Here is a 14,762-nt window from a genome sequence, read left to right as displayed (position 1 = left end):
TTGACAAACTTCAGGTGAGGTAAAGCGGGCAAGTTCACTTTACAACCCTTTATAAGTAACCGATTGATGAATAAGTCTAAAATTCGTAATATAACTAACAAAAGAAAAGAAAAGAAAAGAAAAGAAAAGTAGAATCTATAAAATGAATTGACCCAATTAAGTCTACTTAAATATAAGACTAGATTTTAAAATTTTATGTTCAAATCAATTTTGAGTAATTCATCTGAAATTTTCTTTTAGTTTTTATTTTATGACCCAAATAAAATGTTGGTTTATTTTTACTCAATCTAATGGAGCTTGAAACTCAAACTAAGAACAGAGATATACCATGCTTTATCACTTTTAAATAAGAAGAGATCGATATCAACAAAGCCTTTAGAGTATACTATAAAGAACATGATGAATAACCTTTTACTTGTGAAAATAATGAAGCTAATCCACCTTTTGGCAAACCACGTAAAGAAGTAAGAAAAAAATATTGAGAATGAAGAATGATAATGCTCAAACCTCTAACATGTTCTAATGCTCTAGTAGTATTGAGAATATTCCCAACTCACAAGCCATTACACACATGTCATATGACACACAAGTCAGAATGATTGTTATAAACGAAGGTACTACACGCACACACTAAGCATGCATGATCTTCTTATTGCCCATTTATTCATGGACAATTATCCTCTCTAACTTCAACGTTTAATTGCCTTTTATAGCTACCCTACACCATTCATAATATTTTTTTATAACAAATCATAAATGAAGTAACAATTTATTTTATACCCATATATTATAATTCAATTCAAAATTATTCAATCCATCTATTTGATGCCCCTAAAAATTTATTAGACTCAATTAAAGTAGTAATTTCTTTTCAATTAATTTTTATTTCTAAAGTTTAACTCCAAGATGGTATTAATTAATTTAATTTAAAGAAAGATTTGTTATCATTTCAATAATCAGATGTCAGATATACAATTTTTAATTTTTTATATCTTTATTATCTATTTTATTTTTTAAAAAAATAATTTTTATATATGCTTTTTAAACATATTTTATAAAATAAATTTTAATATTTTGTAAACATTTTTTATTTAAACAATATAAAATACTGGACTCATCTCTTAAATATCGATATTTCAAAGCTACTTGGCTTAATGGATAAGAAAATATGTTGAATAATTCATCATATATTTATTTAATAATAAATGATGATCCAATTTAATCAGTTTATCATAATTTTATAATTAAGTGAATTAATTATATTTATAAATAGATGAATTGAATGGATAGAAAATAAATAAATAAATAAATTGAACTGCAATCGTTATCAAAACTCAACATGTTTACTAAACACCAAGAACGACCAAAAAAATTGAGTCACTTAAAAAATACTATTCTCCCTGAGATGTCAAGATAAAAAAAATATTTTTCAAAAATTTAAAATAACATATTTTTATCGTAAAAAATGTTAAAAAGCACATACATAAAAATTAAAAAAAAAAGTTAATTTTAAATATTTAAACATATTTATATGAAAATCCTTTTATTAAACAATAGGTGACACATGCACTAAAACTGCGTGTCTATGGTGCCGACACCAAATTTATAACTCAGATTATCTCGGAAAGTAAACAATAGAATGAATTAAAATTTTCACGAGGAGTTCCTGCAGATTGCTCTTACGTGTAGAAATGAAAATTAAAATGTTCAGCACCCGCACGAGCTTCTTCATCGGATTCTTCTCATGCATCTCTCTCTCTCTCTCTCATGAACACCTTTTTCTTCATCAAATAATCAATTCAAAACTTGCATGCACATAGGCAAGTTTTTTTGTTACATATTCCATCACGAAGCTATCCATTATCTTTGGATTCCTATTTTGTAGCCGCATATGCTTTGCCATATTTTTAGGTTTTTTTTTTCTGTTCCTTTTTGGAATAATGTAGAAGATAAGGTTGACAGGAATAATGATAGCCAGAATCTTAATTGACAAGTGATGTGATTTTCGTAATGGGATGTAACTTTAACCTAATAGAGACTAGAGATGAGTTGCAAGTAAATTGATGCTACGCATGCACTTGTACAAATATGCATGTAACATATAAACATGATACTAATGCAAAATTTTGCAATATTGTACGAATAAATTCAAATGATATTAACAAAAAAAAAATTCTAAATTAGAATAAAAGTATTAAAACATTGTTTTTATTATATTATAAAGTACACTTCTATTTATAATTTTGAGATATTTTGTTTGTCTTAGCAAATTGCCTTGAGTATTGATGTTTTCTTTTAAGAGTAGGCATACTTCTCTCAATAAAGATTTTAAAAATTCCTTATTCTTAACTCTTGAGAACAACATAAACATCATAACCTAGAAAACTCATGAGGTCAGTATATATATATATGAATGATAATATCTACATATCACCCTAGTCATTCTTCCTACTACGAACCATTATGATTGAAATAAGTTATTTTTCTCCTCAAGTAGTCATCAGCAACATCCCTTTATTCTTAAGTATTCGAAATGAATTGTTTGGTTAGCATTTAAAATGTTTAGTAATAATTTAAAAGACTATTTTATTCTATAATTAATGCATACATATTTTCATAAATATATGTCATAATTAAAAAAAATAATCTTTAATTTACAAATTATTTGGATAATATGCTTTTTAATATATATATATATATATAATTGATTAAAATTCAGGAAAAATAATAAAAATTATTGTTATATATATGCTTACCACTAAATAATTTATTTACTCTTTATATTAATATAAAAATTATTATTCTTATTTATGTTTTATTTTTCTTGATGTTATTAATGTGTTCTTTATACCATGTAATAGTGAAATAAATGACCAAAGAAAAGATTTCAATTTCCAAAACTGAACGCAGTTCGACATAGGGTGCTATAATTGCAAAGTTGCACTAGCAGCTAAAATTGTAGTTTAGTTCTTAGAACTATATATAATAGAATGTGGCATTTATGAAATTGTGAATCCTTTTGTCTTTTTGTACAATAAAATTGATGCCAATATTAAGAGAATAAAAAATATTTTTCCGTGGGAAAACTAGTTCTTGGAAATAAAACACACTTCCTTTGCTTTTTTATTTTTAATTTAAGTTAGTACCATTTATTCTTCTCAAATTACTATATTCTCTCTGAGAAAAAATTAAGAATGTTTTTTTCTAGTTGATTAGTTATACCAGCAGCTTTTTCGCATGGTTCTTTTTTTTTTATCTACTTTATTAATTGCAATAATTAAAAAAAATAGCATCCGGACTATGTATATATATTTTGTTATACAAACGCTAGTGACATATTTTTAATTATTAGTTAAAATTTATTAAAAAATATAAAAATGATATGAATCTTTTTCATTCTGTTCTTTTATAAATTGTTATCAACTAAGAATGTGTTAGAATCTGAAGGTACCGTTCTTTGTTTAGGCATCAGTAATCCTGTGTGTGTGAAAAATGAGAAAAGTCATTACATGAGATGAGGCTCCATAACCGTGGAAGGAATAAATCTTGAGATACAACAATATGAACAACCAAAATTTAATTTCAATAATTATATATATATTAAAATAATAATTTAAACAATATAAAATACACATTTCAACACATTAGTTGTACTTTTTTTTTTCTAAACAAAGATTAAAAATGTTGTGAAGGGTACACAAATATATATATATATATACTCAGATTATGGTAGCATTATGGGTGGAATGCATTTTGATCAGTATCAATGAAAGCTTAAGGAAGAAAAAAGAAGAAGCAAAAGGATTAGAAGAGAGTAAATTCAAAAGCATTGGCCTCCATATTCAAAAGTTACTGTTTTTACACTATTCTTTCTCTATGAGGAGATGGCACTATCCAGGTAACATTAGAGCAAAAGACAGCCAGCAGATGAAAAAGAAACGTATATTTCCTGAAATTAAACATTAATTTGAAAGAATGTTACAGCAATGAAAATCATATTTATGAAGCCAATTTCAGTCAATTCCACTGTAGGTATTTTACCAGAAAGCCCGAGCTGAGATACTAATTGAAACTACTTATGGAGATCACACCCTAAGAATGATCTAGATAAATTAGATAAATCAAATATACAAACATACAAAATGTAACGAGTTTCATGCCTTACAAAGCTAGATTAATAATTAACATCACTTCACAAGAAAAAACTGAATCCAGAAAATTAAGCAAGTATCATTAAGAATAAAAATGTCAAGTCTAATAATTAGGCTATGTATATTCTGCACCTGCATATACTACAAAACAGTAATAAACCCTGTCACCTGAAAAGGATCAGAAACTGAACTGAACTTCAAAGTCCACTTGGAGTAAAACTTCAACTAAGCTGACACATTTTTAAGTGCAGAAAAGAAAAAGAGCTCTATATCTGGTGAAGCGAAAAATGCTATTGGTGATCTCTTGGATGAGCATGTGATGGTTACTCTTCTCTTCTTAGGAGCTGGTGGACATGTTGAGATCTCTGGTATTCTGAATCTCTTACCCTTTGGTGTAGAAGACCCACGTGTACGTATATCTTCCTCATTATTATCAACCTCCTCAATATTCTTAATACCAAGTTCTTTGGTACCTGAAACAGTAGCTGTAGCATTAGGCCTTGCCATTGATTTTTGCTGCTTTTCTTCCTCAACTTTTTGCATCTTCATTCTAGTTCTTGTAGAAGCTGGTGCCATATCTCATGTATTGCTAGCTAGCTAGCTAAATCCTAAAACGGGTCCTTCCTAATTAAACACTTGCACAAAGATTAGTTGAAAACCCGTTTGCATAACTAAAGGGGTATATAGAAAAAGACTCTTACTTTGAATGGTAGAGAAATCCTATAGTGAGCATGCAGGTGTCAGCAGCAACTATCTTCTGGTTTTGAAACATCAAAGAATCTTCATGGCATAAAATTATTTGAGAGGTTGAAAAGTTCCTGTGTGCTGACATAATATAAATGGTAAAAAAAAAGAAGAAAGAAAAACACTAGTACCATAACAACTACTACCACTAGCTAAGAGATTAACAACAAAGTTTTTTATTCAACGCGTTTCTACCAAATCCTTTCTGAGCCCATTGAACCAGCTTTACCCTGTGTGAACTTCAAGCTCAACTTTCTGCTCCGGGTTTTATAAGGTAGCCCCACTTAATAGTATTATTTTATAGCAAAAGTTGGAGAAGACACGTTGAAAAAGAGAGATTATCTTTATGATTTTACTTTTCATTTCCATTTCTTTTAACAGTTACAGATAATAAAAAATTAATATTGTATATAATCATTTTTCTATTTTTTATTTATTTGTTATATTATTTTATATACACATTTAAAAATGAACTTCAAAAGTAAAAAGATCAACTAAAAATTGTCCGCCAAAATTTTACAAAAATCAATTATCTCTTTTTCATTTGTAAACCATAGAACCTTTTTATTTAAAAAAATCCCATCCTTGATATATATATACACACACACATAACCCTAAGCCCTATATATATTAAAAGGAAAAAACAAAGAAAAGTGATAACTATAAAATGAGTGATATAATAATAATAATAAAGGTGTAAAGTTTAAAAATCAATATGTGAAAAGATCAAGATTGATTATCTAAAACATAAAAAAGTGGTAGAGGACATTTAAAGTATAAAAATCATGACGTACTCCTTGAATTTGTTTATTCTACGGTTCGTCACAAATCAAGGACCAAATGGATTAAAATTTGGCACAGTTGTGGCTTGTTGGCACCCAGCAATTGTCCGCATGTTGTATTAACAGAGATCACGTATCTGACGTTGGAAAGTTATGATCTTCATTGTAGCCTCAATCTGCGAACACTAGATTACCTATTTAATAATTCTGAAGGGGAAACTAAACTTACCTAATGTACTACGATATATATTACTTTAGCTCTTGGTGGGTTGGTTGAGAACTCTATCTTACGTAATTAATGCATTCAAACAATCAGCATGGCCCAAAACATAACGGACAAAGCACCTCAACAACTTAACAAGTTATGAATGAGAAGCTCAGAAAAAACAACAAAACCAAAAACCTAACTCAAATATTTAGGTGCATAATATTTGCATGTGTTTGTTTAAAAAATTAATGTACTTAACTAAGACTTAAACCAGTACACATAACTTCTAAAAAACACATACATAATGCAGAATTCCAAGCAAATCCTCAAACTTGTGTTACATGGCAATGGTGCAGGGTAGTTTTGCCCTCCCCCAAAAGAACTACCCCTACACCCAACTTCGTTGATTTGAACTAGGGATGAAAAAATGTGTAGGTACTAACTCACCCCTATCAGGGGAACCTGGAAACTCCCCAGTCATTGTCTCCTACTTATTTTTCTCCAATATTCTTAGGGTGAGGAAATTTGTCCTTGTCTTGCCCCTTTTTTTACCAATTAAATTGTATATATGAGAGCTTTAAATAAGTAAAAGACAAAAGATTAAGAACCAGATTTTATTATTATTATTATTATTATTATTATTATTATTATTACCGGATCGCGATTGAATTTAGATTCAGGACAAATACAAAATATTCTCAAGCCCACTTCCCCATTATTAGAGAAAATTATAATAGAGTCAAATTGGTTTTTCTCAATCAAAGTAGGAATCAGGTACAATATTTTTTCGCTACGTCCATGTGTGTGTGTACGATAAGCTTTCAAATTTGTCCAACTCCAACCATAGCTAAGAGGACAAATAGGTTTTCTCCAAAAGCAAAAGAACGACCATGACCTCATATATTGAGGGAGGAAATGGCTACGGAAAAAATAAATTTTAAAATTAGATTATGAAAAAAAAAAAAAATGCATGAAATAGGGTGTGTAGATCTAGAAGTTGCAAGCATTACCGGGTTGGCTAAAATAGCCTAGTCTAATGAATTAAAATCACATGGAAACACACACACACACCCTTTCTAAAATCTCTCATCGTTACCATTACAATAGCATTCAATAGACCCCTAAGCTTGTAACAAAACAATTGATCGGATTCTATGATGGTGCAAAATCATCAGGCTATAGTTATCCTTCTTCTGAGGCTAATGTTAATGCGTCATAGAAGTCCATGAAAAATTGCACATAACTACTAATTGCACCTAGGATTCCCACAAAAAGTTAAGAAAACATCAATAGCTTTCCAAACTTTCCGCTGCCCAAATTTCCAAATTTCGATGTACATATATTCTCAAAACATGAAACAGAGATTCTAAATCTCTAATTATTTAGTATTAAAATAGCATGCAAAAGATGGTATCAAAACAGTGAGTCGTATTCCATGTATAAGAGCCTGAAATTTACATTCTTGAGAGGCTATATAACTAATGGATCATAGAACTGTAAACAAAATATTAGAAGACTTCTATTTGCACCTAGGATTCCACTAAGGATTTCTCCCTAGTAGTCCACAATTGACAAACTTTTGCCGCAGTTTTCATGTTGAAGTGTAAATTTACTTTGACAAAAAAAAAGTTGTAAATTTTCTTTATTATAAGATCGTATTATATATCTTTATGATAATAAAGCATTTATATATAAACGAGAAAAAGTTATGAGATAAAGTGATTATGAATCGAAATCTGACAAGGACACTTCGCTTTTTCAAACCATAAAATAAAATGAAATTTGGTTCAGACATATATAAATGCAAAATCTAATTTACCTTTTGTAATTTTGACATTAGTTGCAAATCGCAATGATATCCACTAATCATTACACAAATATGTTGACCATAGAACTTAGTTTTAGTCATGTCCTTTACAAAAGGATCAATTGTACCTTTTATTTTTGTTGGTCATTGATCAATATTGCTCTTTTTAACTATCAACTTTCATTCTCCTTTTAGTTTTTGGGTGAAACACAATAGCATTCTCCAGATTTAACGTATGATCTTGTTTGACCCCAGAAAGATTGTGTATAATTCAAAAAAGAGTTGACCAAGAAAAAAAAAAGGAAAAGAAATACCAAAACGCCCACCGTGGGGCTCGAACCCACGACCACAAGGTTAAGAGCCTTGCGCTCTACCGACTGAGCTAGACGGGCAATTTGTTCAATTTTCTCCTGTTGTCCATAATATAAGAAGTATGATAAATAAAAAGATGATGTAGAAAAATTTACTCTTTATTTTTCATATTAAGAGCCAAAATTTATTTTTATTGTAATAAACTATTATTAAGTTTGATAAATTTAATTTTATTTATATCAAATTAATTTAATTAAAATTTTAAAGAACTTATACTCTTAAAATATATGATCCATTCACATCAAGTGTAAGTATAAAATATGATTAACTAATAAAAAATTTATACGATGATTTCATATTAAGAGTCAAAATCTATTTTTATTATAATCAACTATTATTAGATTTGATAAATTTAATTTTATTTATATTAAATTAATTTAATTAAAACTTTAAAAGAATTTATACATTTAAGGAGATTTACATAAAATTTCAACTGTATAAATTAAATAATTTAACAGATAAAAAATTATCTTTTTTTATTATATTTTTTTTTATATACTTTTTAAGTAACTTTTCAATCGTTAGATTATTTGATTTATATGGTTAGAATTTAATGTAAGTCTTTTAAACTTATACTGGTGTCAATATATTCTATCTCTATGTATAATTAACATTTTTGTTTTAAATGTAATTTTACTATACAAATTTTAATTCAACACAAAACAATAATTTTTTAAGCCTGGAATCAATCATAATTGCTTTAAAAAAAAAAACCAACTTTGATTTTAATGAATCAAACAAATATAATTTTTTTCTGAGTTTGAAATCTGCCTCCAAAATAGCTTTTTTTCTTCGTTTATCATTTTTTTTTTTTAAGTTACACCTAATTAATCGAGCCGGGTGTAGAGTGTGGGACAATCCCAAGTAGCAGACCTAATAAAAAATTGCCCATTGACAAGAATATTAGCAGGGCTCATTGCTTTTTGCACCCTTTTATTCTTTTTATACGCTTTTTAATTTTTTTATGTAATTTTTTAAATACTTTTAATAATAATTTTAATTAATAAATTTTTTATTTTTAAAATTTTATAATAATTTTTTATTTTAAAATTCCACCCTTTATTTTCAGTGCTATTTTGTTTTTCTTCTTTTCATTACTTTAAGTTTCACTTTTTATCACTTTTTTTATACTGTATTTTAAGTATCATTATTTTTCAAATACTTCCATTTTTTACGTACTATAAAAAAAATTATCTTAAAAAAATAGCTCATGAATACTACTTAGATTTTCAATTTTTCTCTTCTGAAAATAATTTCAAAATTTATTAAATTTTTAAAAATAAGTTTTTAAAATTAAAATTCTACACTTTTCAAAAAAAATTTCAGAATTTAATTTTTACACTTTCAAGAAATTAATTTTTAATATTATTAAATATTTTTAAAATAAATTTTTAAAATGAGAATTTACACTTTCAAAAATTAATTTTCAGAATTCAATTTTTACATTTCCAGAAATTATTTTTTAAAATTATTAATTATTTTAAAAATAAATTTTTAAAATGAGAGTTTACACTTTCAAAAATTAATTTTCAGAATTCAATTTTTACATTTCCAGAAATTAATTTTTAAAATTATTAATTATTTTTAAAGATAAATGTTTTAAAATAGGATTCTACGCTTATGAAAATTGATTTCCATAATTAAGTTTTTACACTGCCGGACAATAATGTTCAGAATTGTTAATCATTTTTAAAAATAAGTTTTCAAAATTAGGATTTTATAAATTTAGAAATTGAATTTTTATTAATCATTTTCAAAAATAAATTTTCAAAATTAGGATTTTATAATTCTTAAAATTTAATTTTTACACTTCTAAAAATTAATTCTTGAAATTATTTAGCCATTTACAAAAATAATTTTTAAATTAAGATTCTATACTTTTTTAAAAAGAAATTTTTAAATTTCATGATAAAAAAACAAAGAACTTTGAAATTAGAAAACATAGAAATAACTTTAAATCGCCCACCAGGGGGCTCGACCACAGTAAGGTTAAGAGCCTTGAGCTCTACCCAACTGAGCTAAACGGGCATGTTTAAGGTGTTTTGTCTTAATCTCTACGATTCGACAAATAATAATTTGGTAAATTCAATTTAAATTAAAATTGTTCAAGCAAAATAACTTACTTTTAATAGTTTTATTTAAAATATAAACTTATAATCACTTTTTAAACTTATATATATATATATATATATATATATATATATTATTTTTAATCAATTGTACGTTCGGAAACAAACACTTCATATTAGTAAACCAAACATTATGTTCGTTCTCCCAAAATCATATTTTTCATTTGAATTTGAACTTGGATATCTTCCACCACCCTTCTAATAATATACATAACACATAAAATATTTATATCTTTTAATAATTTTTCATATAATATAAATTTAATTAATCAAACTTTTGAATCATCTTATATTATTTTTATAATAATAAATATTAAATTTTACACAATTTGACATTTATAGATATATCATCCAAAATTTAATATTTATTTATATGTTAAAAAATAATACTTGTTAGAATAAAATAAAATGGTAAAATATCTATTAATTTTTTTTATAAAATTTTACAAAAATAATGTATGTAATCATAAGATTAACAGTTATATCAGTTAATTTTATATTATATGAAAAGTTATTAAATAATGTACATATCCTGTTTGACATTTTTCAAGAATTTGGTTGTTTACTCGTTAATAAAACAACCTTAAATTTGAAATCAGACATTCAATGTAAAACAACATCTTGAGTTTACATTCACAAAAAATAGTCGTAATGAAACCCAGAATATCATCTTATGAGAAGAGTATGTATGAAGCATGTCAGTGCAAGCATCACTACAGAATCACTAGGATGGAATGCATCTAAACTAAAAATTGAAAACTTTACTTCTGTATATTAAGTAACAAGGGAATAAGCAATACCCCAACACAGAAAAAAAAAACCATAATGCTCATTCTCATTTATGTGGTGAAGTAGAGGCATAGATGTCGCAGATCTTTAAATGAACCGCAACATCTTCACAGATTACAGTCACTTTCCCATACAGTTAAAGGGATAAAAAACAATGAGCATGGTTTCTTGTCATCTAGAAGTTAGTCCTACTATACACAAAATATGAAAGCAACTAATATGCAAAATAAATGAACAAAGTTCCTAAAACTTGAGCTAGCATCTACACTTCCAATTCTGAGCCATTTTCTTCAGAATCATCTACCTGCAATTGCCTTTGCAAGGCAAATGGAGGTGGTGGCGGATCAACACTCAATGTACCATCAAGTACTCTTACTACCTCCCCCATGGAAGGTCTCCTACGTTCGTCCATTTGAAGGCACCAAAACGCGATTCTTAATGCACGCTCCAATTCCTCTGAATTGTAACCAGCTTCTATTCTTTTATCAACCACATTGGCTACCCTCTCTTCCATCCATTCTCTATATGCCCACTTGCAAAGTTCAACGTGATCTTGATCACAACACCCCGTTAACAAGGTTAAAACTAACTTGCCGAAATCCTCTACATCCTTCTCAGCTGAAAAGCCACAATATGTTGTCTTACCATCTACAATAGCAAACCCAAATTCAGTCACCTTGGCCCCTAAGTTTTCATCCAACATAACATTTTCACATTTCAAATTTCCATGGCTTATAAACTCCCTGCACCCTGAGTGCAAATAACATATGGCCCTAGCCACACTTGAGCATATTTCAACTCTCTTTCTCCATGTTAGCTTCCTGCAAAGAGCAGAATCAGCTATGTACTTGTCCACTGAACCGTTTTTGGCATACTCATAAACCAAAAATCTATGATCAAACTCACAACAATAACCCTCCAGCTTCACAAGGTTCTTGTGGTGGATGCTACCCATCTTCATAACAGCACTACGGAACTTCCTTTCTTCTATGGATGCGTTCAGGTCTTTAACTGCAATCAGGTGATTGTTTGGTAGCAAACCCTTGAACACCTTTGGCCCAATTTGATTCTTGAAATCCCCAGTGAAGCTCTTGATTTCTGAGAAGGACAACACAATTAAACCCTTTGAGTTCTGGCCTGTGAAAGCTAAAGTGGCTTTTCTCCTGGTAGATTTCTTTCTTCTGTAGATGAAGAACCCAATTCCAGCCTGCAGAATAACAAAGACGAACAATGTTCCTGTAGAAGCTCCTATCACACAAGAAAAACAAATCCTAGGAGGTGGATCGGAAGGAGGGGACTTAGTGAGACCTGGGTTTACAGCAAATGGACCTGAACATCTCTTAACAAATGATATTGAGTTTACTGATGGATCTGAATAACCAGTGACATATTCAGTTTTCTTTATCGAACATTGTGGAGTTCCATCATTGGAAAAGGTTGCAACTGTACATTGTGAGTCGTTCAGGCACAACTGTTCACAATGCTGCAAACTACTTGTGATAATAGAATTATCAGGAGGGTAGATTCCATATAGATAAGTGTTTTTGTATGCTATCATATTGAAGCCAGATTCACACTCCTGTTCATCCTGAACTAAACATTTGCCGGTCCCAGTTGCCTCAAAAGGGCATTTGCAATCAACAGAACCTGAGGCATCGAAGACACAGACACCAAGTTGACCACAGGTTGCAAAGACCTTGCACTGATTTTCAACAGCCTGCCAGACCGATCTCCATGATCCTAAGCTTTCAACCCACGAATATAAGCGAAGATTTCCATCCACATGGAGCCTAAGATATCTGTATTTCACAGAATCATTGTGATCCTCTCCAAACACAGACCAAACAGGTTTCAAACTTTGGTCTCTAAGTTCTAGAGCTCCACTGGTTGTAAGGAAAGCACTGAGATTTGAAACAGAAGGGCTTTCACTTGTCCAGTAGATAACATTACTTTCCCAGTGTAACTCTAAATGACCTGAAGCATTCATGTGAAGACTATAGTAACTGGACTTGGAATTCTTGCTTGCAGCTCGAAGCAAAGAATTCGCATATAAACTTTGTCCTGGGAGAAGTGTATCAGATGGAGTATCAAAACTTTGCCAAATGATGTTTTTCCCTTTATCCATCAGAACAAGATTTCCGCTGTCAAGAAGGGCAGCTGAAACCACAGATCGGTGTCGCGTTTCACTGGTCCAAACAGAAACCTCTTGTGAGGAATCAAACAGGACCAATTCCCCTTCCTGAGTGAGTTCAAAGTAGGACATATTACCAACTGTGACCTGAGCACCAGCAACCCAAACCACAGTTTGTTGGCTATATGGTATCGAATTGGAATTGAACCGAATGCCAACACTAAACTGCTTAGATTGGTCTGAAATGTTGAAGAATCCAAATGCAAAATCACCATTGGAGGAAACCCAATAATCATTATCAACCACAGAAAGTTTGGAACCTAATGGAATCTCAGCTTCCACAACAGAATGATACATTAAGAAGCCAATGGAAATACATAGCAAAAATGGTGATCTAAGGAGACAACCCTCTTGCTGTTCAAGCATATCTAGATATGCTAAAAGGGAAAAACTAAGAGTTATAACAATCAGCCCTATTCTCCAAGTCTCAGTTACATGTGAAGCACATTGAACTCCACCTCATAATCATCAATAACAACTGGGAAGAGAGAAGCTAAGATAGAGGCTTTTGGTTTCCAAAGCCCCAAAGTGCTGTTTAGTGATGAAATGATAAAGAACTCAAAACACCAAATTTCTAAGAATATTAGGTAAAGAATGACCAAAAGTTTGAAGGGCAGAGAAGAAAATCTCAAAAGATCCAAGTGGGGTAGAAAAAGAGAGTTTGGTACCTGAAGAATAGTCAAAAGCTCAGAAATTCAAGAAGCTGCCAGCTACCATGAACATCACAAAAAACAAAAAAAAAACTTTGCAATTCCCAGAAACAAATCGACAAGCTAGCAAGATTGCTTAGACAAAACAACTTGAAATTGGAAATTGTTTAGAGCCATGTGTGACTTTGTAGCAAAACGAAGGCAGGAGATTCCTAAGAGGAAGCAAAATAACAGTGAAAAAAAATAATTAAGTTAGAGTGATAAAAATTGAAACTTTAGACAAAAATGGGGCCCAAATTAGGCCAATGAGGTAAACCATTTTCCAGTGTGCAGTAACCGTTCAGGGCTCAGTGAGACAGAGTTTTGAAAGGTGAAAATGATGTTGCAGTGGAAAAGCTTTGAATGTTGCAAATAATTGAAGAAAACAAGAAGATCTCGGAAAAATGAACAAATGATAAAAGCTATTTTCAACAATGCAAAACTCAAACTGTCACAAAATCAATCACTGATAACTAAAAAGAGTTTGCTTGGCATTTTTTAAGAGAGATAGAGATCTGAATAACTCAAAGGCAGACAGAAGGTAGAACTCAGAAACAGGAGAATGTTAAACTTTATTTTTCTTTTCTTTGTGTTTTTTGTCCAAAAAGAGAAAAAAAAAAAAACAAATAATGAAAGGAAAAGAGACAAACTTTGTAACTTGAGTTGAGAAATGAATATGCAGCTGTGAAATGACTTATAACTAGTTAAAGAATGCACATCAAGTTGAGAAGTGTGAATCTCTTAAATATGTGGACCATATGTGATGATTTTGCAGAGTGATGCTTGGTTTAGATGAGGAAATGAGGTTTCTGAGTTATGGAGCAGTGAAGCAATGTGCATGTTAGCAAAGGGAAACTGAAGATGCCATAAAATAACACGACGAAACGGTAGAGAAAAAGT

The 14,762-nt window shown here is 29.7% G+C and overlaps 1 protein-coding gene and 1 non-coding gene across 2 annotated transcripts; both read right to left on the bottom strand.

Annotated features, from left to right (window-relative positions):
- Positions 1-8,011: 8,011 nt before the first annotated feature.
- TRNAK-CUU lies at positions 8,012-8,084 on the bottom strand. The gene has a single exon. It is a non-coding gene; the product is annotated as a tRNA-Lys (tRNA).
- A 3,159-nt stretch (positions 8,085-11,243) lies between these two features.
- Positions 11,244-14,456, bottom strand: LOC113872762 (G-type lectin S-receptor-like serine/threonine-protein kinase SD3-1). The gene has a single exon (XM_027510564.1). The coding sequence runs from the start codon at positions 13,537-13,539 to the stop codon at positions 11,245-11,247; it is 2,295 nt and encodes a 764-aa protein (XP_027366365.1). The 5' UTR covers positions 13,540-14,456; the 3' UTR covers position 11,244.
- Between the last annotated feature and the right edge of the window lie 306 nt (positions 14,457-14,762).

The sequence above is a fragment of the Abrus precatorius genome, unplaced genomic scaffold (genome assembly GCF_003935025.1).
Source record: "Abrus precatorius isolate BTA unplaced genomic scaffold, Abrus_2018 Scaffold7, whole genome shotgun sequence".
NCBI lineage: Eukaryota > Viridiplantae > Streptophyta > Magnoliopsida > Fabales > Fabaceae > Abrus > Abrus precatorius.
Note: the sequence above shows the minus strand (reverse complement) of the source record. Positions and strands in the feature narration are given on the sequence as shown.

Coding starts and splice junctions, on each gene's coding strand:
- LOC113872762 (XM_027510564.1), bottom strand. CDS start 13,539: ATGCTTGAACAGCAAGAGGGTTGTCTCCTTAGATCACCATTTTTGCTA.